The sequence below is a fragment of the Canis lupus genome, chromosome 8, assembly GCF_048164855.1.
Source record: "Canis lupus baileyi chromosome 8, mCanLup2.hap1, whole genome shotgun sequence".
NCBI lineage: Eukaryota > Metazoa > Chordata > Mammalia > Carnivora > Canidae > Canis > Canis lupus.
The window spans coordinates 33,360,377-33,387,909 of record NC_132845.1 but is presented as its reverse complement, the minus strand read 5'-3'; the positions used below and the strand labels follow the sequence as shown (position 1 = coordinate 33,387,909).

Here is a 27,533-nt window from a genome sequence, read left to right as displayed (position 1 = left end):
TTATAAAAGCAGAATCTGTTAAGCAGTAGTACAGCCCAACCTCAATAATTAGGACTAGTTGAGCAGAATGAACGAATGCCAGGTCCAGTGCTTTAAAAGCGCCTTGCAGGACGCCTCTCACAGGGTAGGTGAAAAGTAAATATTTTGGTAAATTTATTCACATTGTGGCTAGGAAAAACCTGTGGTTAGAGAACTTGCAGGGTAACTGGTAAGTGTCTGGTAATAGAGCACTTTCACATTACATGATTTTTTCCAAATTATTTGAGAAAATTTCAAGAAATACCCTACTGTTTTGATACTTTTAAACTTCCCCAATGTTCTTGCTTATCTAACATCACATATTTTTCCATAGCAATCTGAATGCCTAGCTTCAAGAAAGCAAATTTCAACCTCATTTTGTCCTAATTACAGCAAATACTGGGGAGTGACATTTAAACAGTGAGCATTTACAAATATATCTGATTCCTCCCAAGGGCGAGAGTGTAGGGGGCCTTCCTCACTCTAGACACCTATGTAGAGTGGTTTTGTCCCTGTCCCCATTAGCTTTGCAGATCCTGGTATCAGGCAGGGAGGGTGTGGTTCTGAGCTGGGGCAGTAGTGAGGCAGAGGACACAAGAGTGGAGAAGTGTAACTTCTGAGCTAGCGCCCCCTGGCTTCTTTCTTGAAGATAAACAATGAGGGCACAGAAGGCAAAATCCATTCTGTAGTGTAAGGGACAGCCAACTGACTACCTGTGAGGTGCTTGGGTAGGCACTGCAAGGGGTAAGAAATGAGTATACACCATGGAGAAAAAATGATTGATTATTATGTTTAGAAATATTGTGTAGTAAGGCAAGTAATGGAGATGTGGGTTAGATTTTTCTAGGCCACCGAGAAAAGTTCTGACAATTCTGTTCTAAGGTTTTTGAAGTCGAAAAAGATTTTCTATTACCGTATGTCTCAAATCAGTACCCTGATATATTGCTAGTAGCACATCTTAACAGATAGATGAGCACATTATCAAATGCTCATTTGTTTTTCAGATTTAACAATTATTACAATCACATTACTTCCTTGAAACTGCTCAGCTCAAAGAAACAATAAATAATACTGAGTTAACAGTCTATAAAACCTATGCATCTGACAAATATAATGTTCAACTTTTCAATTAATTGTGGAACATTTAGAAGGAAACAAAACATTCAAAAATTATAATTTCCAAAAAAATTCAAAATCAGAATTTCCAAGTATGTAAGAAAACACTTTGGACATTATCTATATCTAACAGCCTATAACTGAACTTCCTATCTCTATAAAAAAAGGGTTTAGAACAAATATCTACTCTTCATTTCTCCTCTCACCCCTCATCTGGGTAGATTTTATTTATGCATTAGACGACCTTTTTGGCCATTAGAACCATCTTGCTTCAGCAGTTAATTAACACAAGTACCATAATTTAATACAGTTAATGCTACTTGATGCCCTTTAATGTACCTTCCATTAGTGATATTATTGTAGTATTACCCTGTAAATTAAAATGAGATCAAGACTAAGAGAGCCACTCTTTAATTAAGGTACTGGCACACTGCACTCGTCTATTATTCACTAGAGAAAATCACCCTGATTTACTGAAGTAGGACATCCATAAGTCAGAATTAGTCCATGAAGATTATTAGGTTTATTGAACAATGTAAGTACTATGGAGTCGCTGAGATTGCCAACAGCCATGTTTCCTCTTTTCCCTCCATTAATAAATACACAGTGAGAGGGAGTAAATGGAAGCAAAATAAGTATGCAACCAAAGAGGCATAACAGTTTTAAGATGGAATTACAGTTTTGTCACCAGTAAAATAGGTATGAGATGTGTCGCATGCTAAAAGGAACACAAATGCTACATTAGTCTAATAACAATCAAAACATCACTTTTACACCAAACAGTCCTAGCCAGTATAAAACATAAAGGCCATGTGCACATGTGCATGGAAAATTGAGAACCGGAATTCAGAGGCAATTCAAAGACTCTCCACCCGTGTTTGTTTCACAGCTGAAAAATCCTGTATTGCCTGTCCACTATTTTATGGATACCTGCCCACTCTCCCCAGATAATTCATGCCAATTCCCACCTTATGTTGTCAGTGGTAGTAGAGCAACAACTCAAAAAGTATTATTATGATGACCAGATATAGACATGTAATGGCACGTTAAATGGTGCAGTTGTTTCATGGATGGTGAAGAGAGGGTTGAGGGAAACAAAGACCTGGTGGTATTGTGGAAAGTTTATACTGATGGTGTCTCTGAAAACAAACCCTCAGAACTTTCTTTTGGACATCATCATCAATTAATATTCAATCCTTCTATAGATGTTTTGCTATCTAAGAAAAAGATGACCTAGACCGTTAACCCTACTGAAGTTTTCCAGGGTAAAATGTATGTATCAGCTTCTGTGCTGAAAGGCCCATGCACCAGTGGCAGCTCAAGAGCTCCCTTTAATACCTCCATTTCCCTTATATAACTTAAAAGCTGGAGACACGCCGGAGCCATCAGGCCTTGTTTCCTTAGTCCCTCCCCTAAGACTAAAAATACCCCAGCCATCTGGTGCCTAGCACAGTACACGCCAGCATCAGTTTTGCCCTGAGGAATTTGGACAGGGTTTAGAGGTGACAGAGAGGGACCTTATGGAAGGAGCTCACCTCTACTGGACCTTTCTCTCTTGCCCAGCTGCTTCCGCCCTAGCTTACAGTTGACTGATGAACAGGGAAAGACTGCAGAGGTGAGATCCAGAGAAGGGAGGATGGTTCCTGCAAACTCCCCAGAGCCACTGAAATGCAGTTGGAGGATACTGGTAGGATCAGGGATGAAAGAAAAGTGGTAAACCTGGTGGGAATCTACATTTCTAACATGCCACTTTTAGGGGATAGTATGTCTGACCCCAAAAGACAATGCATGAAAATGCCTGTCGCTTTAGAGCGTATTTACAACTCTCTTTCTTAAATAATAAGGGGAAACAAAAATGAATGTGCAGTAACAGAAATAAGCCCCATCAATGATTACTTCCCAACCAAAAGCTTCACAAGATTGTCTTCTTTACAAGTAGAATATGATAGTCTTTGCAGAAGTTGGAGTCTTATGGATTTGGGCTTGGACTAAATATTGATCAAATTGCAAGAGAACGGAATGAGATGATTTTATCTAACAGTGTAAATCACACTAGGATTCAAATTCAAATCTAAGTTTATGAATTTTGACATTTATTCTTGTAGAGGTACAGAACGCTTGTTACTTTGTTGTAGAATGCTATTGTTAATCATATCAACATCAATTATTTTTATATATTATAGTCCCCAAGAATAAGAACTGGAAGCTGATTATCTCTTGCTAAAATGTTTATGAGTAAAATGGCAACATTTTACTATAAATAGCATATTCACATTTCAGGCAACAGTTCCAGATTGCCCTCTCGTGGCGCCCTGCTAATGCACAAACTTTCTTCTACACCCTGGAACCCACAAGCTCAATATTGTACCAGTGCATATTGCTCTCAGGAATATTATTTTGCTTTAAAGATATCTTCATCATATGTTACCAAGACCTTAGTTAAAAGTTTTTAAAGAGGCTCCATTGCTAAAGACTCCTGACTCTTCCAGAAGGAACTTGAAGCTAGAACAAAGTTGAGAGTAGGTGGCCACCTGTTCCTACCACTTCCCACAGTTAAAATTCTGAAACCTCTACTACCATACTGAGGTCATGCCCACCACTCCACTCTGTGTGCCCTTAACATCAGTGACCTCTCCTTCCTTCTAGTGTATATATACAACAACACTATCATCAAAAGATAGACTGAGTCAACTCTTGGAAAGACCAGGGAGTCTCAACACTTCTCCAGTTTCTGAGGCCTGGGCTGCCCTAAGGGATGCTGGAAGCCAGTAAACTTAATGCAGCCTGGTGTATTTATTTAAATTTTATGATTGCTTAATGAAAGTTACATGATTTATGGACTGTTTATATTCTTAACCTCATATATTCTGACTTAAATCTGTCTTGGCATTTTTAGGATGGTTGTTGCTTTGCTATCTCTTTTTTCCATTTTGCAGTATACCTCACTCATCTTTAGTTTTCCCAACTAATTACCTCATGCTTCAACTCCCATCAGTTGGTTATGTGGATACCAACCATACCACAGTTAGAAATCTGATTGAACAGCTCTACCTTAGAGTCTCTGGTTCTTATTTCTTATTACTTGAGTTTTTCATTAAAACATCCTCAAAATTCTTGGAAACTTGCTCAAGTATGTCTCTGACGTAGTATCAAAATCAAAGATATGTCAGCCTGTTGACCATTAAGGGGTTTAAACTCTGGTCCATGTGTAACTAGCCCCCAAAATGAAGGGAGCCTGCCTCTCAGGCCCATATTTAAATGGCAGCCTATCTTTTTAAGTCAATAACCACCAAAACTCTGAAAAGCAGGGCTCCCTCCTTTTTAACAAATGCATCGTGCTTCCTAAATGCTTTTGGTTCTGATTTAATAAATTTAAAGGGATATAGTTGCAGTTTAGAAACTTTTTTTTGTGTGCAATACAATGAAACATAAGCAGAGAGCTGTACCATGTAGAAACCCTGTCTGGCATTTAAAAACAATGGAAAGACGTATTTCTTGTTTTTCAGTATCCTTTCTAGAGCAGCTGGCTTTGTTCTCCCTGGCTTCATTGCCTTAAAGACTTAAACCACCCCCTGATCTAGGGAGTTCCTTGGATTCAAATAAGTTGCTGCTTTTTTTTTTTTCTTCTGTTTAAATTCTAAGAAATCCTGCCAGGTTCAGGTTCAGTGACAGTGAGTCTGGAATCACAAATTACTGCTGAGTCAGAGGGGCCTCAAATTTCTCTGAACCCAGCTCTAGACTGGTGTTCCTGAGAAAATGCTGTAGTAGGAAGTGACAAATGTGACTCTACAGCAGTGGGACCACCACACTGGCATTTTCTTTGGACAACCACTTTCATTCAAGTCAGACAGATGTTTTCTTACCTTCCGTGCACCTTTATGTCTGAGATCGCGTAAAAGTAGCGTGCCAAGTGTAGCTCATCTACAAATATTTCCCCAACCGCTGGTCTCAAAAGCCTTATCCTCAGATCTGTGACTGTAAAGAAATCTCTGAGTTTCTTGGTTGTATCCAGCTGTCCGTAGAGAGAAGCCATATTGCGTAGCCATGGTCCAGCAAAAAAAGCAAACCTGTCTTTGATTTCAAAGTGGATTATTTTGCTATTCGTCATGTACCCTGTAGAGTACTCTTCGGTGCAAATGATTTCTAAGACTGTATGCTGTGATAAATCCTTCACAGATTTGGGATCCATGTGAAAAGCATCTAAGCAGTCTGTGGCATAATACTGATAGGGCTGCCATGTTCGTCCATAATCAAGAGATTTCTCCAGGATCATTTGGTCTGGACGCCCCGATTCAAAGGTAATAACTATGTTGTCTGTGAGCTCAATGGTTTTGCTCCAAGACAGAGTGATGTTAACCTGGAGAGGCTTGGGATATTCCTTCCAAGTAGCAGACTGCCAAAATGTGGAGGGATGTCTTCCTTCAAAATCAAACATCAGCTCAGGCGGATGCGCCAGTTCAGGGGTACTTGCATCACACTCATTATTGCACATGTAGGGGTTGCCCTATGGAAGAAGAACAAAAGAGGGTGCATCAAAACACTGGTTTGACACGAGTCTTGCCAGATTGCCGTTGCTGAGTAAAAGACTAGGAGAGAAAGAAAGTGGAGGGGGGGGGGCGAACCCTGTTTGCAGTAATCATTTTTATTTGCCCTAACTGGATTCTCCTCTTTAATCGCTTTTTTTTAAAAAAAATGAAGCAATATGGTAATTTTCTTGTCTTGTTTCCTTCCATGGGCTTTAAGAAATGAAACAGTTTATTTATCCCATATGTGTTAGACCCATAATGCGGTCCCAGAAGCACAAAGATACGGAGCAACTGTCTAACAGCTCAATACCTCTGCGTCCTCTTAGAAAGATGCTATAGAAAAGCAAGGAAATACCTCCAGGCCTCAAGGACGTTCCTCAAGAGCACAGTTCTTGAAAAAGTCATTTTTCAAGGAAACCTTTAGAATTAGCAATGAACCGTAGATACCTGTGTCCTGTGTGGGAAACAATACCCCCCATCCAACATTCAGCTTCTTCTCGCGTTGCCTCAAATCCATCACACTTAACTAGGTCCCTGCTTCATAAAACCTGCTCTTAAAGCATTTACTTTGTTCACCACAAATCATTAAAATGTGGTATACTACAGGCTCTGGGGCTTGATCCAAACATCTGCCATCCTATTAGCTCGAGGCAAGGGGATCGCACAGCAAAGACTTGGGGCAGAGGCGTGCTCCAAGTTCTGAGGATAGGAGCGTCCGGAACGTAATGAGAAGTGTGAGCCACAGCTACCCAGTGTGGTACTCTGTGCTGGCCCATAGTCAGTTGTCCGGGGATGTTAGCCACGACTATTTTTTCCCTCCTGACAAAGGCTTGTTTCCTTCACAGTCCACTCAAACAAGAAGCTGGAAATAAATCTTGTATCAATCACAAGTTATAATGCCACTTACGCTACACTTAATGACTGCTTTCAGTTTTCATCAGATGATTCCATGGCAAACAGCTGGCTCCCTGATTTTTGTTTATTTTGTGTTTAAGAAAATAAATGGTATCATTTGGAGTCAACTATTCAGGCATTTCTCCCTAATCCTCTACTGGGTAATTATAAACATGGATGGGTGAAAGAATCGACCCTCTCACATTGTCCTTAGGCTTTCTCTTGTAATTACAATTAGATTTTTCCCTCCTTTTTCATGGACCGAGAGCTTTTCATCATACCTGCAGGATGCATGAGCTGGGTCTCAAATAATGAATTTACATTTTAGACCCCGACGCTCGGTTACCAGCTGACTCCCGTGAAATGTAAGATGAACACTGGAGAATTGCTTTGGTCTCTCTAGAGGCAATTTCTCCTACCTAGTCAGCTAATACTTTCACTCTCTCTTTCCCATTAGTGCAACTGAATCCTAAAGCTGGCAACAGGTTTGGGGGACTCAAGTATAATTGAGATGGGGCAGGAGAAAGGAGAGAAGGTACATTATTTGAGGAACAGATCTGTTTTAAAAATACATTCAAGGCATCAGTGATAATGGAAATGTTTCTGTACTTCTCTCTCGAATTTCAATTCCCTATTCCTGATCCCAGCGTCTGTGGCACTATTTATAGTATCCCCTTCAAAACGAGCCAAGGGGGGAAAATAAGTTTCTGTTCCAGGTGGAATATATCACCAAATTTATTATTATTTAAACTCTCTTAAGCATACCAGAGAGCCAAATGCAAAGCTCTGCAAACTGGCAAAGGCTTTTTCTGGAGGGCTATAAATATTGTGGAATCTGTCAAGGTTTATAAATTCTAAATATATGTAAATGCACAATTTACTGGAAGGGGTCAGATTTACTCAAATCACACCTCCGTTTGAAATTTACTGAAAAAATATGGTCACTTCAAAATCTACCAGCATGTAGCCATCTGCACAATCATTAACTTGGATGCTACCACCTTCCTCCTGACAAAAGCATCCTCATCTGAGGTCAAGGGTATCAAAACACAGGAAATCAACTCTGCAGGATACACCAAAGTGAGTTATCAGAGATCTGGATTAAGTCATGTTGAAATACAGCATTTCTTTGACCGACCTCAGCATAGATGTGGACATCTTCTCAGATAGGGATAGGGTGCTGAGACAGAGAGTGAGGCACAGCGGGCTGATTCTGGGGTCTGAGTCTACCCTAGCAAATGCATCTTAGGAAATATACTTGAGGATATCTATCTAAAAAGCATTAATTCCTACATTCGATAAAAGGTGTTGACAATAACCACCATTTATGTAGCACTTATGAGTCAGACACTTTACACAAATTATCCTGGGCAATCCTGTCCACTACTGCTTTACAGAGGAGAAAACTGAGTCATACGCAAGTGTTACGTAATTTGCCCAATGTCATATAACAAAGTGAGTAAGAGGCAGAGCCAAGACCCACATCTCTTGCCCTCCCCTTGTCAGTTCCAAGTCAATGGTGTTATCCATGATGCAACCCAGTCTTAGAAACAGGGTTGGTAGTAGAAAGGAAGAGTCTAAGGTCAAATTACTTTGGGAAACACAGCCTCAGATCTTGCCCTAGAGAGAGAGCCCTAATGAGCATTATCATACATCTAAGATGTCTTCAAGTTATGAATCTTCCTTAGCTTCATGTAACAATACCTACTTTGGGAAACTTTATTTCACCATGGAGCCCCTTTTCGCTTTAGTAACCCCTACTTATATGCCATAGAAGTAGTGTCCTGGAGAACATCCTTTGAGATTCTCTGCTTTATATTACTCTTAAAATTGTAAACGTGTGGATGCCAGACAGCACAGTATAACCCAAAGTTTTAGTCCTTTAATGAAGACATGACCACACAAAGCACTCAGTCTTTGCTTTTGTTCTGCAAAGACACCCTTCCACTGGGGCTCAGCAGGACAGCCAGCTCAGGATAAATGCTTACATTTACATCAAATTGTCAGCCATCAAAATGCATGCCAGGACAAGAAGACAATTTTATTGCTTGGCACTGATCTGGTGCTTTAAGGTACCTGAAAAATGGGGAAAAAGTTACATGCATGCAATAATTATTTATTGATTGCCTACTATACTCCTATATTTAAGGTACTTGTCTTGGCTTTCAAGATGCAGTAGTAAACAAATCCAAGTCCTGGCTTTCAGTAGAGCTTCCGTTTTAGTTGGGGGAGATGCACTAAACAAATACATAATGTTCTATAATGTTAGTTGGTGATAACTGCTATGGGGAAAAATAAAACCAATTAAAGGAGAGCATGGTGTTGGAGGACGGATACTGACTGTAAATTTATAGGGAGGTCAGAGAAAGCTTCTCCTAGATAACGTGACATTTGAGCAGATTAAGAACGATTCCCAATTTACACCGGAGATGATCAGAGTTTGACCAGAATGATAGTTTCGTCCTTCATCTGACTCTACTCTTAGTGATAATTTCACCAGCATAGCAATTTATTGAAATGGATGAGTAAACAAATCATTTCTAATGAGAATCTACACCAATGGCTATAGATCCAAAAAAAAAATCAATTTGAACCATAATTATTTCATAGCCCTCATGCTCTTTTAGAAGATTCATGATTTGATGACCATTAATGTAACTTCCTAAGAGATGATGATATTGAGAGAAAATTAGTAGGAAAAAGAGAAAGGTTTCATTCTGGTTTCCTAAGGAAAAAAAAAAGCCTACATTTGTGGTGAGAGAGAATGAAAAAAAAAAAAAAAGAGAGAGACAGCTGAAGAAGCTGAAAACCTTACTATTCTAGAAAGAGAAAGCTAGAGGAGAGATTATACACTAAAATATTTCATGTAAATATTTCACATGGGTGTGATCTGTAATACTGTTGTTACAGAGAATTATCAATATGAAAACAATTGCTGTTAAAAGGATTATATTAATTAAATTTTCAACTACTTCAACCCCACCCTAATCCTCCCTAATACCATTAACAATGAAATTTATATAAGAAAAATAACTTTCCCCTACTTGTGAAAGCAAAGAACACTTCTTGCTGCTAAATCTAACAGATTCAAGCATTAGCAAGTGTAAGTAATTATTTTGTGGCCAGCAGGCAGCTTTAAATAGATCTTAATTTAAGTCCTACAAGCAACAGATTCTTAACTGATTGTCTATGGACAAAGCAGAAAATATTTATGACTGCACTGATAATATTTACACCATTAAGAGATGCCTAAATAATTAAACAGATATTACTGCTAAATGTTCTTTGTAACAATTAGAAGATGAAGATTGTGATGCTTAAATTCATTTAAAAAATGTTAATATTTTACCTCTGGGAGAATTGAAATTAAGTTACTTAATGAGCTTTCAGAACTTAAAAGGATAAATATTTGAATTTGAGACATGTTTTTATTGTGTCTATTGATAAAATTACCTTCTTTCTGGCAAGAGATACTTTGACAAGACTCTCCTTTCAACTGGGATCTGCTAGACCTTTCAGAGTTAAAAAAGAAAATCCCATGTAAGCAATATTAAGGCAATACTTGTGGTTCTTATCATTTTGAACTTCCCCTTCCAAGCTTTACCTTATTGGCAAACAACTGGGAATGACAGTTGGAAATGTCTGGAATCATCATAAGATGTTCACTACTCAAGTGTATGGTACTTAATGCCAAGCAGGCATGGGTTAACACACCAATTGTGAAAAACAGTAAGACAGGGCTGCCTCACACCCATCTGCATCTGGCACATCCTTGCTTATTTGCTCACTAGGTGACATTAAAAAAAAAAAAAAAAAAAAAGACACTTAGGTAAAGGGAGCAGAAACAGTATTCTGGGATAGCTCTCCCAACCTGTTTCCAAGGTGACTTTGAAATAGGTATCGCTAGGTCTCTGCCAAGGCAAGGCTTTAAAAGGGTGAAGAAACAGGTAGCATAGTCCACTGCTCATCTCTCAGAGACATGACCCATGAGCACACGTTTTAACTGCTGGGGTAGGCTATCATCTTGAGGTGATGGCTGCCTTTTCTTCTCTTTCGTTGGTGTAGTTTTTGGTGGTTAGGAAACCCTGCGCCCAGCCCCTTTTTGGAACTTCTTGTTCACTCCTTTCCCTAAGTCCTGGATTCTTGCCTGGCTATAACACAGGAAGGCTCCTCATCTTCAGACTCTTCTGAAGATACTCAGGCTACTCTGAGTCTGAGAGCTGATGCTCATTGCTCAGGCTGAGGTGTCCTCTCCAGGTCTTATAGCTTTGTTACTGGTGATAGAAAGAACAGAGAGAAATCAGAACCAGAGGTGTGTATGATTCAAGATGGCAGATACCTTCTCCAGAAATCCAAAAGATAAGTGTCAGCACCACCAGTACTGACAGGCCTTGATGACTTAGACTTAAAGCTATAAGGATAAACTCTTCATGTCTTCCGGTAGGTCCACAAGGCGACATGTTTCCAGTTGTTCGTTATCCCTTTGTAAATAAAGGGCAGCGATCTCTACAAATCAGAGTGCAATCTCACTTGTAACCTGCCCTGTTAATTGGCATGTTGGATCCCAAAGTGGAGTATACACATGTTAACAATGTAGCCTGAATATTATGGGACTGTCTTAACTTTAGATATTTTGAAAGTGCGGTGACAAAGGTACCTATACATTTGTCAGACCATGAGCGCCAAATTTTTACTGTGGGAAATATGGCCACTCTAAGAATAATAGGGGATCAAGAGTTTTCTTTTTGTAACTCCTGAGTGAAAAACCAACTGCTCTGTTTTCTAATGGAGCCCCTTGCTCATCACAAAGATTTCTTCCTGGCATAGACACAGGCTTAAGACCTGATTGAAGTTGTTGCTTGTTTCAATCTGCTCCCTGACGATACTAATACCATGTGGACGTTTTTACTCAGGAATAAAGACGGGAGGGCTTAACCTTTCTGCAACAAGAATACTAGAGGCCGTATCACAGATTATGGGCCATAATAGACACATGTCTAAATCCCCACAGAGGATTATGGTCAGGATCCTCAAACTGGTGAAGGCTGCACAGATCAAGATGACCAAGTTTCTAAGAAGGAGCCAAATACATTCTCAAGTCAAAGGAGCCACAAAAATGGGTTCTTATATACCAGTCCAAATCATTATTTTGCATGGGCTGAAGAAGACATAAATATTAATGAAATCAGGCTAGTTTGAAAGTGAACGTCTACAGAAAAACACTGTAGAAAGGTGACACTTTTATAATTGGTTGCAACACTGCCTTTTAAAATTTGTCTTAAAGAATATTCTTAAAAATCTTTGGTACAATGTTTTGCCTTTATAGATAATCTTGAAACAGACACTTAGATGTTAATAACACAAAGCTGAAGTGGAATTTTGAGTTACAGTAACTTGAGGGGAATTAAAATATCACGAAGGTGGGAATGTTCTGAGCCTGATACTATCATGTGCTGTGAGAGCTGGTTTGAACATTTTGAATCTGGAAAGTTCTAACTTAATTCTCAAAAATGGTTCCTTCCTCTCTCATAGGAGAAAACAAGTCCAAGGCCCACTTGAAGTCCATTTTCTGAAAGCCCCCAGCTTTTCTGTAAGAGAGTTTAAGAAGACCAAAGCATCTTCTGTTGAAGTGATCACTTAACCATGAGAGGCACGAACAGAACTTCCTAATGTGGCACTTCTTAAAAATGACTGGTTTCTGGTGAGTCGATTCTAATTTCTCACACTCCTGATTTCTTTCAAACTCCTCTCTCCCAAATTCATTAGCTGTTTAGTGCGTGCCTACTATGTTAAAAACATCGTGAAGAACATACAAGAAACATACAAGAAAATGTTTGCAATTTACTAATGGAGACCAGATCTATACAAGCAACAATCACACATTCCTCCAATTGGTTACTCCTGCTCCTAGAGAGAGCACTGGGTGTTCTTGAGGGTAAACAGAGTCACCAACAATGCTGTGCAACTTCCTGGAGAGTCCATTCCTTGGACTAGTCCTTGCTACATAATTAAACATATATTTCTATTAAAAACAGACAATTTATGGAATGAAATGCAAAAAGTATTTGCAAGTATTTTTAGGAAAACACACAAAAACATTTCATGCTTGGGGCAAATTTGGAAGGATGTGCCAAAACCACTGAACAAGAAAAGGGGGGAAGCTGGAGGGTGGTTCAGCTCAGTGACAATTTATTCCGTTCCATCACCTTTCCTGCATATGATACTTCATCCAGACCACCTTGGAGACGCTGTGGCAAAAGTAGCTTTACCAACACTGAGAATCCTGATTTAAACCATCCCAGCATCAAATTCCATCCTGAAAATATTTGCTGTGCTCCACCTCTATGGCAATCTGGGTGGCGTTTTTCCATACTCTACCATATAAAAAAATCTGCCATTCTCCCTCCACCAAGTTGTAACATACAGTTTATACTGCAGTAGTTGTGTAAACTTCAAGGTGCATAAGAAATACCTGGTGTGTCCAGTCCCCAGCCAGGAATGCCACCTCAATAGACTGGGCTCGACCCAAGAGCCTAATATGACAATTTCCCTGGATAAATCTGTTGCAGATCACTGCTGGACCACACTTCATGAAACACTGGTGTAGTGTTTCTAAGAACCATGGCTCTGAGTTAGACCTCCTTAGGTTTAAATTCCAGCTCTATTACTTAGCTATTATGTAATTTTGGACAAGAAAATTGGCTTTTTTGAACCTTGATTTCTTTTTCTTTAAATTCAATATAATAATATGTACTTCATGATATCACCTTGAGAAAAAAAATGACATAATGCATATTAAGTGTGTAGCATCTCCTTGGCATGCTGTCAGTGCTCAATAATTAGTGGTTAGTATTAAAAATGCTCCTCTTTCTGTATTTCTTGACTCTGAGAATGATATCAAATTCCTCCATGTCTTAAGAAGGAAACACGGGAATAATCTTTTTTTCCTTCTTTTTCTTCAATCTGTTTACCAGTCAAGTAATAGATGCAACTCATCACCACAGCTCTGTTCACATTGTCAATATTTGCCTTAGTTTTTTAATATTTTAAATATTTTTCTCCTGAATTACTATAGCAGCATTTTAAATGAACTCTCTCCATATTATACTACCCTCTTACAATCTATTCTCGGCATAGCTTCTGCAGTGTCCTTTCTGAAATCCAAATCTAATCGTGTCACGCCTCATTCTTAAAGCTCTTTAATGGGTTTCACATTACCTTCAGGAATATAATTCAAATTCCTTAGCCTAGCTTGTAGAGTCCTTCAAGATTTGGCCTCTGTACTTATATTCTTTTTTACTCACTTGTGCTTACACCTTATGATTCAATCACAACAACCCCTGAGTGTTTATACATATATGCACCATACAGTGTACCATATGCATTATCATACAATTCATCATATTAAATTCTAATTGTTTATTTTTATGTCTCCCCAGCCAGAGTTCTATGAGAAGAACTAGCACATAGTAAGTACACAACCAAAATTTATGAGTATAAGAAAAATAAAGAAAGCAGAAAGACAGGAAGACAGGATAAAAGCAGGATAAATTAAGTAGGTTTGACAGTATGGAATAAGATGGGAGGGACTTGGGGGGAGGAGCAAGATGGCGGAAGAGTAGGGTCTCCAAATCACCTGTCTCCACCAAACTACCTAGAAAACCTTCAAATTATCCTGAAAATCTATGAATTCGGCCTGAGATTTAAAGAGAGACCAGCTGGAATGCAACAGTGAGGAGAGTTCGCGCTTCTATCAAGGTAGGAAGACGGGGAAAAAGAAATAAAGACACAAAAGGCCTCCAAGTGGGAGGGGCCCCGTGAGGAGCCGGGCTGGGGCGGGAGCGAGTGTCCCCAGGACAGGAGAGCCCCGTCCCGGAGGAGCAGGAGCTGCACCGACCTTCCCGGGGGAAAGGGGCTCGTGGGGAGTTGGAGCAGGACCCAGGAGGGCGAGGATGCCCTCGGGTTCCCTGGGACAGTAACAGAGCAACTGCGCGCCCGGGAGAGTGCGCCGAGCTCCCTAAGGGCTGCAGCGCGCACGGCGGGACCCGGCGGGACCCGGAGCAGCTGGAGGGGCTCGGGCGGCGGCTCCGCGGAGGGGGCTGCGCGGCCCCGGGAGCAGCTCGGAGGGGCTCGGGCAGAGGAAGAGGCTCCGTGCGGAGGGGGCTGCGCGGTTCCTGGAGCAGCTCGGAGGGGCTCGGGCGGCAGCTCCGCGGAGGGGGCTGCGCGGCCCGGGAGCGCGAATCCAACAGCGCAGGCCCCGGAGCACAGGGCGCCGGGACTCAGCCCAGGATCCGGCCTCCCCCGGGACAGGCAGAGGCCGGGAGGGCCCAGGACAGCGAGGACGCTCCTGCCCCAGCTGAGCAGATCAGCGGCCCCGCCCGGGAGCCTCCAGGCCCTGCGGACGGAGTTCCTGCCGGAGCTGAATCCAGGTTTCCAGAGCTGCCCCGCCACTGGGGCTGTTCCTCCTGCGGCCTCACGGGGTAAACAACCCCCACTGAGCCCTGCACCAGGCAGGGGCACAGCAGCTCCCCCAAGTGCTAACACCTGAAAATCAGCACAACAGGCCCCTCCCCCAGAACACCAGCTAGACTGACAACTTCCAGGAGAAGCCAAGGGACTTAAAGTACACAGAATCAGAAGATACTCCCCGGTGGTTCTTTTTTTGTTTGTTTGTTTTTGTTTTGGTTTTTGTTTTGTTCTGCTTTTTGATTTGTTTCCTTCCCCCACCCCCTTTTTTTCTCCTTTCTTTTTCTTTCTCTTTTTCTTCTTTTTTTTTTCGTTTTTTTTCGCTTGTCTTTTCTTTCCTTCTTTCTCTCCTCTCTTTTTCTCTTTTTCCCAATACAACTTGCTTTTGGCCACTCTGCACTGAGCAAAATGACTAGAAGGAAAACCTCACCTCAAAAGAAAGATTCAGAAACAGTCCTCTCTCCCACAGAGTTACAAAATCTGGATTACAATTCAATGTCAGAAAGCCAATTCAGAAGCACTATTATACAGCTACTGGTGGCTCTAGAAAAAAGTATAAAGGACTCAAGAGACTTCATGACTGCAGAATTTAGAGCTAATCAGGCAGAAATTAAAAATCAATTGAATGAGATGCAATCCAAACTAGAAGTCCTAACGACGAGGGTTAACGAGGTGGAAGAACGAGTGAGTGACCTAGAAGACAAGTTGATAGCAAAGAGGGAAACTGAGGAAAAAAGAGACAAACAATTAAAAGACCATGAAGATAGATTAAGGGAAATAAACGACAGCCTGAGGAAGAAAAACCTACGTTTAATTGGTGTTCCCGAGGGCGCCGAAAGGGACAGAGGGCCAGAATATGTATTTGAACAAATTCTAGCTGAAAACTTTCTTAATCTGGGAAGGGAAACAGGCATTCAGATCCAGGAAATAGAGAGATCCTCCCCTAAAATCAATAAAAACCGTTCAACACCTCGACATTTAATAGTGAAGCTTGCAAATTCCAAGGATAAAGAGAAGATCCTTAAAGCAGCGAGAGACAAGAAATCCCTGACTTTTATGGGGAGGAGTATTAGGGTAACAGCAGACCTCTCCACAGAGACCTGGCAGGCCAGAAAGGGCTGGCAGGATATATTCAGGGTCCTAAATGAAAAGAACATGCAACCAAGAATACTTTATCCAGCAAGGCTCTCATTCAAAATGGAAGGAGAGATAAAGAGCTTCCAAGACAGGCAGCAACTAAAAGAATATGTGACCTCCAAACCATCTCTGCAAGAAATTTTAAGGAGAACTCTTAAAATTCCCCTTTAAGAAGAAGTTCAGTGGAACAGTCCACAAAAACAAGGACTGAATAGATATCATGATGACACTAAACTCATATCTCTCAATAGTAACTCTGAATGTGAACGGGCTTAATGACCCCATCAAAAGGCGCAGGGTTTCAGACTGGATAAAAAAGCAGGACCCATCTATTTGCTGTCTACAAGAGACTCATTTTAGACAGAAGGACACCTACAGCCTGAAAATAAAAGGTTGGAGAACCATTTACCATTCGAATGGTCCTCAAAAGAAAGCAGGGGTAGCCATCCTTATATCAGATAAACTAAAATTTACCCCAAAGACTGTAGTGAGAGATGAAGAGGGACACTATATCATACTTAAAGGATCTATTCAACAAGAGGACTTAACAATCCTCAATATATATGCCCCGAATGTGGGAGCTGCCAAATATATCAATCAATTATTAACCAAAGTGAAGAAATACTTAGATAATAATACACTTCTACTTGGTGACTTCAATCTAGCGCTTTCTATACTCGATAGGTCTTCTAAGCACAACATCTCCAAAGAAACGAGAGCTTTAAATGATACACTGGACCAGATGGATTTCACAGATATCTACAGAACTTTACATCCAAACTCAACTGAATACACATTCTTGTCAAGCGCACATGGAACTTTCTCCAGAATAGACCACATATTGGGACACAAATCGGGTCTGAACCGATACCAAAAGATTGGGATTGTCCCCTGCATATTCTCGGACCATAATGCCTTGAAATTAGAACTAAATCACAACAAGAAGTTTGGAAGGACCTCAAACACATGGAGGTTAAGGACCATCCTGCTAAAAGATAAAAGGGTCAACCAGGAAATTAAGGAAGAATTAAAAAGATTCATGGAAACTAATGAGAATGAAGGTACAACCGTTCAAAATCTTTGGGATGCAGCAAAAGCAGTCCTAAGGGGGAAATACATCGCAATACAAGCATCCATTCAAAAACTGGAAAGAACTCAAATACAAAAGCTAACCTTACACATAAAGGAGCTAGAGAAAAAACAGCAAATAGATCCTACACCCAAGAGAAGAAGGGAGTTAATAAAGATTCGAGCAGAACTCAACGAAATCGAGACCAGAAGAACTGTGGAACAGATCAACAGAACCAGGAGTTGGTTCTTTGAAAGAATTAATAAGATAGATAAACCATTAGCCAGCCTTATTAAAAAGAAGAGAGAGAAGACTCAAATTAATAAAATCATGAATGAGAAAGGAGAGATCACTACCAACACCAAGGAAATACAAACGATTTTAAAAACATATTATGAACAGCTATACGCCAATAAATTAGGCAATCTAGAAGAAATGGACGCATTCCTGGAAAGCCACAAACTACCAAAACTGGAACAGGAAGAAATAGAAAACCTGAACAGGCCAATAACCAGGGAAGAAATTGAAGCAGTCATCAAAAACCTCCCAAGACACAAGAGTCCAGGGCCAGATGGCTTCCCAGGAGAATTTTATCAAACGTTTAAAGAAGAAATCATACCTATTCTCCTAAAGCTGTTTGGAAAGATAGAAAGAGATGGAGTACTTCCAAATTCGTTCTATGAAGCCAGCATCACCTTAATTCCAAAGCCAGACAAAGACCCCGCCAAAAAGGAGAATTACAGACCAATATCCCTGATGAACATGGATGCAAAAATTCTCAACAAGATACTGGCCAATAGGATCCAACAGTACATTAAGAAAATTATTCACCATGACCAAGTAGGATTTATCCCTGGGACACAAGGCTGGTTCAACACCCGTAAAACAATCAATGTGATTCATCATATCAGCAAGAGAAAAACCAAGAACCATATGATCCTCTCATTGGATGCAGAGAAAGCATTTGACAAAATACAGCATCCATTCCTGATCAAAACTCTTCAGAGTGTAGGGATAGAGGGAACATTCCTCGACATCTTAAAAGCCATCTATGAAAAGCCCACAGCAAATATCATTCTCAATGGGGAAGCACTGGGAGCCTTTCCCCTAAGATCAGGAACAAGACAGGGATGTCCACTCTCACCACTGCTATTCAACATAGTACTGGAAGTCCTAGCCTCAGCAATCAGACAACAAAAAGACATTAAAGGCATCCAAATTGGCAAAGAAGAAGTCAAACTCTCCCTCTTCGCCGATGACATGATACTCTACATAGAAAACCCAAAAGTCTCCACCCCAAGATTGCTAGAACTCATACAGCAATTCGGTAGCGTGGCAGGATACAAAATCAATGCCCAGAAGTCAGTGGCATTTCTATACACTAAAAATGAGACTGAAGAAAGAGAAATTAAGGAGTCAATCCCATTTACAATTGCACCCAAAAGCATAAGATACCTAGGAATAAACCTCACCAAAGATGTAAAGGATCTATACCCTCAAAACTATAGAACACTTCTGAAAGAAATTGAGGAAGACACAAAGAGATGGAAAAATATTCCATGCTCATGGATTGGCAGAATTAATATTGTGAAAATGTCAATGTTACCCAGGGCAATATACACGTTTAATGCAATCCCTATCAAAATACCATGGACTTTCTTCAGAGAGTTAGAACAAATTATTTTAAGATTTGTGTGGAATCAGAAAAGACCCCGAATAGCCAGGGGAATTTTAAAAAAGAAAACCATATCTGGGGGCATCACAATGCCAGATTTCAGGTTGTACTACAAAGCTGTGGTCATCAAGACAGTGTGGTACTGGCACAAAAACAGACACATAGATCAGTGGAACAGAATAGAGAATCCAGAAGTGGACCCTGAACTTTATGGGCAACTAATATTCGATAAAGGAGGAAAGACTATCCATTGGAAGAAAGACAGTCTCTTCAATAAATGGTGCTGGGAAAATTGGACATCCACATGCAGAAGAATGAAACTAGACCACTCTCTTGCACCATACACAAAGATAAACTCAAAATGGATGAAAGATCTAAATGTGAGACAAGATTCCATCAAAATCCTAGAGAAGAACACAGGTAACACCCTTTTTAAACTCGGCCATAGTAACTTCTTGCAAGATACATCCACGAAGGCAAAAGAAACAAAAGCAAAAATGAACTATTGGGACTTCATCAAGATAAGAAGCTTTTGCACAGCAAAGGATACAGTCAACAAAACTCAAAGACAACCTACAGAATGGGAGAAGATATTTGCAAATGACATATCAGATAAAGGGCTAGTTTCCAAGATCTATAAAGAACTTCTTAAACTCAACACCAAAGAAACAAACAATCCAATCATGAAATGGGCAAAAGACATGAACAGAAATCTCACAGAGGAAGACATAGACATGGCCAACATGCACATGAGAAAATGCTCTGCATCACTGGCCATCAGGGAAATACAAATCAAAACCACGATGAGATACCACCTCACACCAGTGAGAATGGGGAAAATTAACAAGGCAGGAAACAACAAATGTTGGAGAGGATGTGGAGAAAAGGGAACCCTCATACACTGTTGGTGGGAATGTGAACTGGTGCAGCCACTCTGGAAAACTGTGTGGAGGTTCCTCAAACAGTTAAAAATAGACCTGCCCTACGACCCAGCAATTGAACTGCTGGGGATTTACCCCAAAGATACAGATGCAATGAAACGCCGGGACACCTGCACCCCGATGTTTATAGCAGCAATGGCCACGATAGCCAAACTGTGGAAGGAGCCTCGGTGTCCAACGAAAGATGAATGGATAAAGAAGATGTGGTTTATGTATACAATGGAATATTACTCAGCTATTAGAAATGACAAATACCCACCATTTGCTTCAACGTGGATGGAACTGGAGGGTATTATGCTGAGTGAAGTAAGTCAGTCGGAGAAGGACAAACATTATATGTTCTCATTCATTTGGGGAATATAAATAATAGTGAAAGGGAATATAAGGGAAGGGGGAAGAAATGTGTGGGAAATATCAGAAAGGGAGACAGAACGTAAAGACTGCTAACTCTGGGAAACGAACTAGGGGTGGTGGAAGGGGAGGAGGGCGGGGGGTGGGAGTGAATGGGTGACGGGCACTGGGTGTTATTCTGTATGTTAGTAAATTGAACACCAATTAAAAAAAAAATTAAAAAAAAAAAAAAAAAAAAAAGATGGGAGGGACTTGCCCATAGGTTAGTGACTGGAAATCAAACAGATCACCAAGCTTAAAGAACTATCTCACATCCTAAGTTGTAGGTGATTGGTAGGATGTCACCATACTGGGTAAAACTAAACCAAACAAAAACCAAGAAGTTCAACTCAGAGTGCAGAGTGCCATGTGTGTTATTGATATAGTTACTAGGACTTCTGGGGAAGTTGAAGGACTAAGACAAATGGCATGACTACAATTATGTACCAGTCCTTTCCTGGTGTTCATTTCATCCTCATTTTTCTCCATCAGTCACAGCAGTGTTTCTTCTAGTGGCTTTAGGCTGAAGATAACTTTTCCTCATCCCATCTTACCTCACTTCTCCAACCCACAGCATCCTTCTGAGTTTGCAGTTGTGGCTGACTATCAAGTGTTGTTCTCAGACAGTTATGGAGAATAAAATAAAAGTGGAGGGAAGAAGCAGTGAATGAGGAGGCCATGACTTTTACAACACCTACACATAGAAGTGCCTTAGTGGTACAAATCCCTGGAAAATGTAAGATGTGCTGAGTGGAAATGGGTGAAGAATAAGGAAGCAGAACAGCCTAAATGGCTCCCCTAATCACAGAGGTCCTGAAAATCCTACCTGGCTCCAGAGGCTGATTCATTAAGAAGCTAATGAAGCTTACACCTCAGAGCCACTCAATTATACCTGGTGCTTCTTAGGCTTGTACCTAATTTTGTATCTGATGTTTTGCATTCCTCTTTTTAAAAGGGAATCCCCAGAACTGTATAGGCTCCAAGTTCATGAAACTTGGTCTTTCCATGGTATGGGAAATCGGCATATATTTGAGGGCTCATTGAACTAAAACGACTCTTCTCCCTTCCTTCCTATTTCTGCTTTTCAATTGATTTCCTTCTCTTTTCTCCTCTAAGATGTTCTTTTCTCAGCCATTTCCAATCTTGAAATAAATTTTTCTCTAAATTTCCTTACCCAAGTTCATACCTGAGGAGTGTGTACGTGTGTGTGTGTGTGTGTGTATAAAACACACTAATATTTACTCTATTGACAACGCTCTTAGTGTTTTATCAACAATAAATATAATCTTCATTTATTTGTAAGGCTGAAGTGACTTTTAGCCTACCAGAGCCACCATCATGAATCAAAGTAAATTAAAAGATAAACAATATCAAGCAGCTATCATGTGCCAAGCATTATGTTAGATCTTATAGATTAGTTTATAATAAGGTTGATTTCTTCCTTACCAGCAATAACGTAGTAGCAAGATAAAATTGAGAAAGACATGTCAATTTGAAAATCAGAAAATATATTATAGAGGGCTATTTTGGGTAGGTCATATAGGAATGAAGTAGTAGCTAATAATATTCTAATATTCAGATAATACATACAAAAATGTATTTTTAAAAGAAGTGTAAAAGTCAGGAAGTCACAATGAAAGAGTTAGAGTCTTAGTTTTCAAAGATGTCTCAGATTTGCATATGTGAGGAAGACATTCTGTTTTTGGAATGGAGAAAGGATCAATGATCATTGAACACCTCTTATGGTTAAGAATTGTAAGAGGGGCTTTATATTTGTCCTCTTATTTAATCCTCACCATTACCTATGAGGCAGATGAAGAAAGTGAGGTCTAGAAATGTCATGGAGTCTATTCAAGATAAATGGTATAAGTCTGTCTGTAAAGATGAAGATGAATCTACTGTTTGGGAGGTTGGGAGGTGGTAGGAAAGAATTTTAAATATACAATATAATGTTGATTTTAGAGGGCACTGAAATTTGGGTAGAAAATTTTAGTGTTTGACCAGTTGGAGAAGAAAAAGTCATTGGTGGTCTTTAGAGCAAGTGACCCATACACAGCAGTCTTCATTAGTTTGCTAGGTTGCTTTCTAGAGTAACCAAATGTTCAAGTTGAGTCCAATATTAAGAGTTATCTCAATTGAATTATGAAGAAGAATCAAAAAGCAAGAGTTAGAATTCTCAGAGTGGGCACACAACTCTGGACATACCTTATTATCTTTGTATCCAGCACAATTCCTGGCACACAGTAGATAGTCAATATAAGAGGACCATACAAATGAATGTAAAACAAGCTGTTTCTGTAACTAGCTTTTCTGTGTAACAAAATAAGAAAATCTCAAAACTGAAGAAGTAATTATATGTCTTCTAATTCAACTACCTGCTGCATGAATCACTTCTGGGACATCAGGTAAGAAGAAGCATGATCTTTCATTTTTCTCTCTATTTAGAGAGATACTGCCCAAATCTCAAAAGCCAGTTCATATTTCACTTATAAATCAAGAGATTCATTGCGGAGCCAGAAAGGGTCCAGAGCTGACTTAGGGCCTGGTGGCTATTTCTGCTTAAGTCTAGGATAGGGACTGAGGCATCTTCAGAAAGAGTGGAATGTCACAATAACTGCAGTGCAGGATATAATGAAAGGAGGATAGATTGGAGATAAGGGAGGAAGCTAGGAGGTAGCTTTGATAATGTAGGTGTGAGAACAAGGAGCTGAATTGAACTGAGCAGAAAGGTAATTGAAGAGTCAGCAGAAATTAGATTGATTGGAAGTGGAGAACAAAGGAAAAGAAAGAATCAGTGGTGACACCAAGTTTAATGCCTGCAGACAATAAAAATGGTGGTGATCAAGTTTTCGACTGAAACTAGTATAAGATTCAGACTCTTATTGCCTTGTCCCAGCAAAGTTCCATTTGCAAAATGTTAGTGTGACATCCAATGCTACTGACAAGAAAATGGCACAGAAATGCCATTCATAGTGTACAACAAAATATTCTAAAGTCCTCCATCCTCATCTTTCTCTAAAAAATAGCCCACATGTGTACTTACTGAGCTCCAAATTTTCCCTACCTAACTTCAAGCTCCTATCAACTTGGTCCCAAACTTGGTCTGCACAGTCATCATCCCTCTTGTTTTCGAATCCTTCCTCTCTTTATCCTCTTTTAGTTGCTGCCTATTTTATTACACATCCAGCTAGGCTCCTACATATTACTCTAGTTTAGAAAACAAAAGCCCAAGAGCCTTGAGGGCAAAATAGAGCCCTCAGGAGCCTGTGTAAGAAGTTGTGAATATTATTCAGGAGCTAAGTGGACCCAGCTATATTTTTGACAAGAAGCTAGAGCTGGGAATTACAAGCTGAGGAATGAACAAGGTATGTTATCCTCCCCAAAGTAGTCTACAAAAGAGTAGAAGGAAAAGTGCAAATGCCAAGTGGAAAGGAACTTGAGTGGAAGAGCAAACAGGGCTAAGTGTAAGAAAGTTGATAGAAACCAGTACAAATAGGAGTAATAACTGAAAGATGAGCCTTGTTAGCTGCAAACTATTAAGGCATGGAGTTATTAGCACTGGAAAAAGAATCATCATTTTCAAACCTGGATAATTGGAACAAGTAGTTACTCTTGTCAAGGATTATCAGTGCCTCCTTCTTGTAGTGAAGATATGCATGTGTAATAAGAATAATAAGGGTGAGGCACCTGGGTGGCTCTGTTGGTTAAGCGGTTGACTATGGCTCAAGTCTGGACCCCTGATCTCAGGGTCCTGGGATCCAGCCCTTCTGTGCTCAGCGGGGAGTCACTTTTCCTTCTTTCTCTGCTTCTCCCCCTGCTCATGGTCTCTCTCTTTCTCAAGCAAATAAATAGAATATTAAAAGAAAGAAAGAAAGAAAGAAAGAAAGAAAGAAAGAAAGAAAGAAAGAAAGAAAGAAAGAAAGAAAGAAAAAGAAGAAAGGAAGGAAGGAAGGAAGGAAGGAAGGAAGGAAGGAAGGAAGGAAGGAAGGAAGGAAGGAAGGAAGGAAGGAAGGAATACTTTCACAGCATTTTTGTGAGGACTTAATGAGCTAATATGTAAAAAGAGCTTAAGATGGCATTTGGCCCTAGTTAGACCTCAGTACATGTCAGTAATTATTATTATCATCTTCATTGCCATCATTATCATTTCTATTATCCTCTGTGACCCTTACACCTTGTCCTCTCATAAAAACCTCTCTTTCAGGGTCTATTGTGCCACCAGATAATTCAGCACTCAGTTCTTCTAAGTGGGCTAATAAAATGGAGGTGTGAGAGTTATTTATGGTGTAACTGTACAAGGTCTCATAGTGCCCTTTGTGACAAGTATAAAAACATCCCCAGATGGCTTTTACTGAACAGGACCTCTCAGAATCAAACTAGTTGTAGTAGCTATGGTCAATGTAAAGCAAATCCAGAATCCTCGCATCCTGACAGCCAACTCAGAATTCAGTATAATTCAAACCTAGGTGGGAAGAGAACAAGCCAAAGACGGAATCCACACTCTTGAATTTATTAGCAGAATCAACTTGGGGAAATTATCTAACTTTTCTGAGCCTCTGTTTGCTCAGGTATACATTAGAGACTACCTCTTACTCCTAGGTAAAGATTAAAGTATCCAAAGCATTAAACACACACACACAACATAGAAACTGAAATAAAGCTGGCAATAGAGATTCATTTTCTTCCACTTCCATCCACTCTTCTTTTTAATGGTTCGCACCTATGTTTTTCAATATGATAGCCAGGAACCCCATGTGCTTATTAAGTATTTGAAATGTAGCCAGTAGAAAGTCCAAAATGAGATGTGATATAAGTATAAATTACACACTGGATTTCAAAGACATAGTGCAACAAGAAAAGAATGTAACATACCTTATTAATAATTTCACACTGATACATGTTAAAATGACAATTATTTTGGATATATAAGGTTAGAAAAAATATATTAAGATCATTTTTACCTATTTCTTTTTACCTTTGCTAAATTAAAAATCACCTATATGGATACATTATATTTCTATCAGGCAATACTGGTTTGAATAACCAACCAGATGTGATGAGGAAACAAATCAAGTGAATGCTCATATTGGTCCTTTCTACTGCTCATAGCCTAGTTTGAAATGACTTTTGTCATTGATGCCAGTAAGCACTTGAGGTCTCTTTTGGGCAGACATCCAGGAATGGGAATAAGCACCTCTCCAAAATAATATTGATAATTAGTGGTATCTGGGTGGCTCAATGGTTGAATGTCTGCCTTTGGCTCAGGTCGTGATCCCAGGGTCCTGGGATGGGGTCCTGCATCGGGCTCCCTGCAGGGAGCCTGCTTCTCCCTCTGCCTATGTCTCTGTCTCTCTCTCTGTGTGTCTCTCATGAATAAATAAATAAAATCTTTAAAATATTGATAATAGTAATAATAAAGCAACATGAGTATGAAAGGGAATGGAAAGCACAAGCCTGGTGGAAACAAAGCCTCAGATGAGAAACAGGGTAATAATGAGCCTTTGAAAAATTGTCTGAGCCTTGTGTTTTTCATGATAGGGAAGACCAAAGAGAGGTCAGCCACAAGGACCAAAAACATCTTTAAAAGTTACATGAAAAGAATATGACCTGGATGCTAAAAATCAAACTGCAACAAAAATGCATTTATGGGCCTCCAGAAAGATAACCAGAAATTCTTCAAGTCCAATATCAATAAGTTATTCCAGAATTTAGAAGTATAGGATGGAATTATTCTTTCTGGAGGAACCTCTTCTGGACCCACCACGTAGGCTATTGATCAACTCTGCTAGAAGAAGGAAGAGTCCATGTATTTGTCCATAAATGTGAAAATATCATTTAGTTAAGATGGTTTTATTGGCAGCTTATAATCTATATTTGAGTTAATAAGTATAAGTCAGGGCTCTCTAGATATTTGAATGTGTGTAGGAGAGAAATAAAAATTTAATTTGACCTCCCAGAAAATGAAAAGGCAATTTGATATCCTAGAGAATACAAAAAAAAAAAAAAAATCTTTAAAATGTCAGAAAGAAAAAAAAAAAAAGTGTGGTCAATAGTGCCAGATACTCAAGAGAAGATACGGATCAAGAAAAGTCTTTTTATTTGTCTTGAAAATGGTTGTCCGTGACCTTGTAAGTACTTGTTATGATACAGTGTTGAGGCAGATCCATTCTACTAGAGAGTGTGAAAGCTAAAAACAAAAAGGGAGGAACAGAGTTTAAAACACTCATTGGAGAAGTCTGAAAATGAAAGCAAGCAAAATGAGACAGCTTATATGTGGGAGAGAATTAAGTAACTCACTTTTAAGAATTATCAGTGTTAAAAAAAAAAGAATGATCAGTGTTTGTTGACAAAGGGCAAAGAAATGTAGTGGAAAAGGGAAGAAAGACTAAGTGTAAAACCAAGTTGCTAGTATCTACATTGTAATTTTTGGAACAAAGAATGTATTCTCAATGCAAAAAACTTATTTATTGACTAAATCTTTTCAGTTAGTAGCCAGGATGCTCTACAACTAAAATTATTGGATGAATGTCTCCTTTGTTCCTCACCTTCTAATTTCATTAATCTGCTGTGGTTAACTCTTGCTAACAGGAACCAATATAAGGATTGATTTTAAGCAATTTCAGATCTTCCTCAATATTAGTTCAGAACCGTATCAGCAGAAAATTTACTTGTCCTGAATGGATTGCACTGGTCTACTCAAGTGATTTCAGAACTGGGAAGTCAGAAGATATTGAATTTTAAATATTAGATTATTTTATATTGGACTTTGGATCTAATATTAGATATTAAAGTGTAAAATCACATTGTCCTTATTGCTAGCCTTCTTTTTTATCTTGCTGCAGGATCAGTATTGTTTTAGTACGGTATTTGATGGCTCATGAGCCTACAGGGTGAGGGAAAATATTTATACTACTTACTAAATGGCGGACAGCCTAAGCATTAAAATAGATGTTGCCAAATTTTAAATGCACTGTTATTAATATCTGATGGCCAAATCATATTTTACTATTGTTGCAAAAGAAATATCAAACAAAATGAAACAAACAGCAGGCTAACCTAAAGAAGTAATGAATATGTTTGTGAGTCATTTGTAGTGTTGCCTTCAAAAGAAGCATTTTGCCAAGAGATACACAATAGTCTGGTATGTTGGCAAGTAGGTAGGATATTATGAGGACTCAAACTTTAAAACCAAAATGGGTCAATGCTACTTTTTCAACTGTACTATTATGACATATATTAAAAATAATCAGTATTAAGAAATACTTAAAAACACTGAAAGCAGAAAGAAAACATGCAATTTT

At 39.5% G+C, this 27,533-nt stretch overlaps 1 protein-coding gene across 1 annotated transcript in view; it reads right to left on the bottom strand.

Annotated features, from left to right (window-relative positions):
* The window catches only part of NTNG1 (netrin G1), a 316,142-nt gene that overhangs the window by 136,270 nt on the left and 152,339 nt on the right, over window positions 1–27,533 (bottom strand). Inside the window, exon 3 of the mRNA XM_072837671.1 lies at window positions 4,998–5,638. Within this exon, the coding sequence (XP_072693772.1) occupies window positions 4,998–5,638 (641 nt within the window). The remainder of the gene's footprint in view (window positions 1–4,997; window positions 5,639–27,533) is intronic.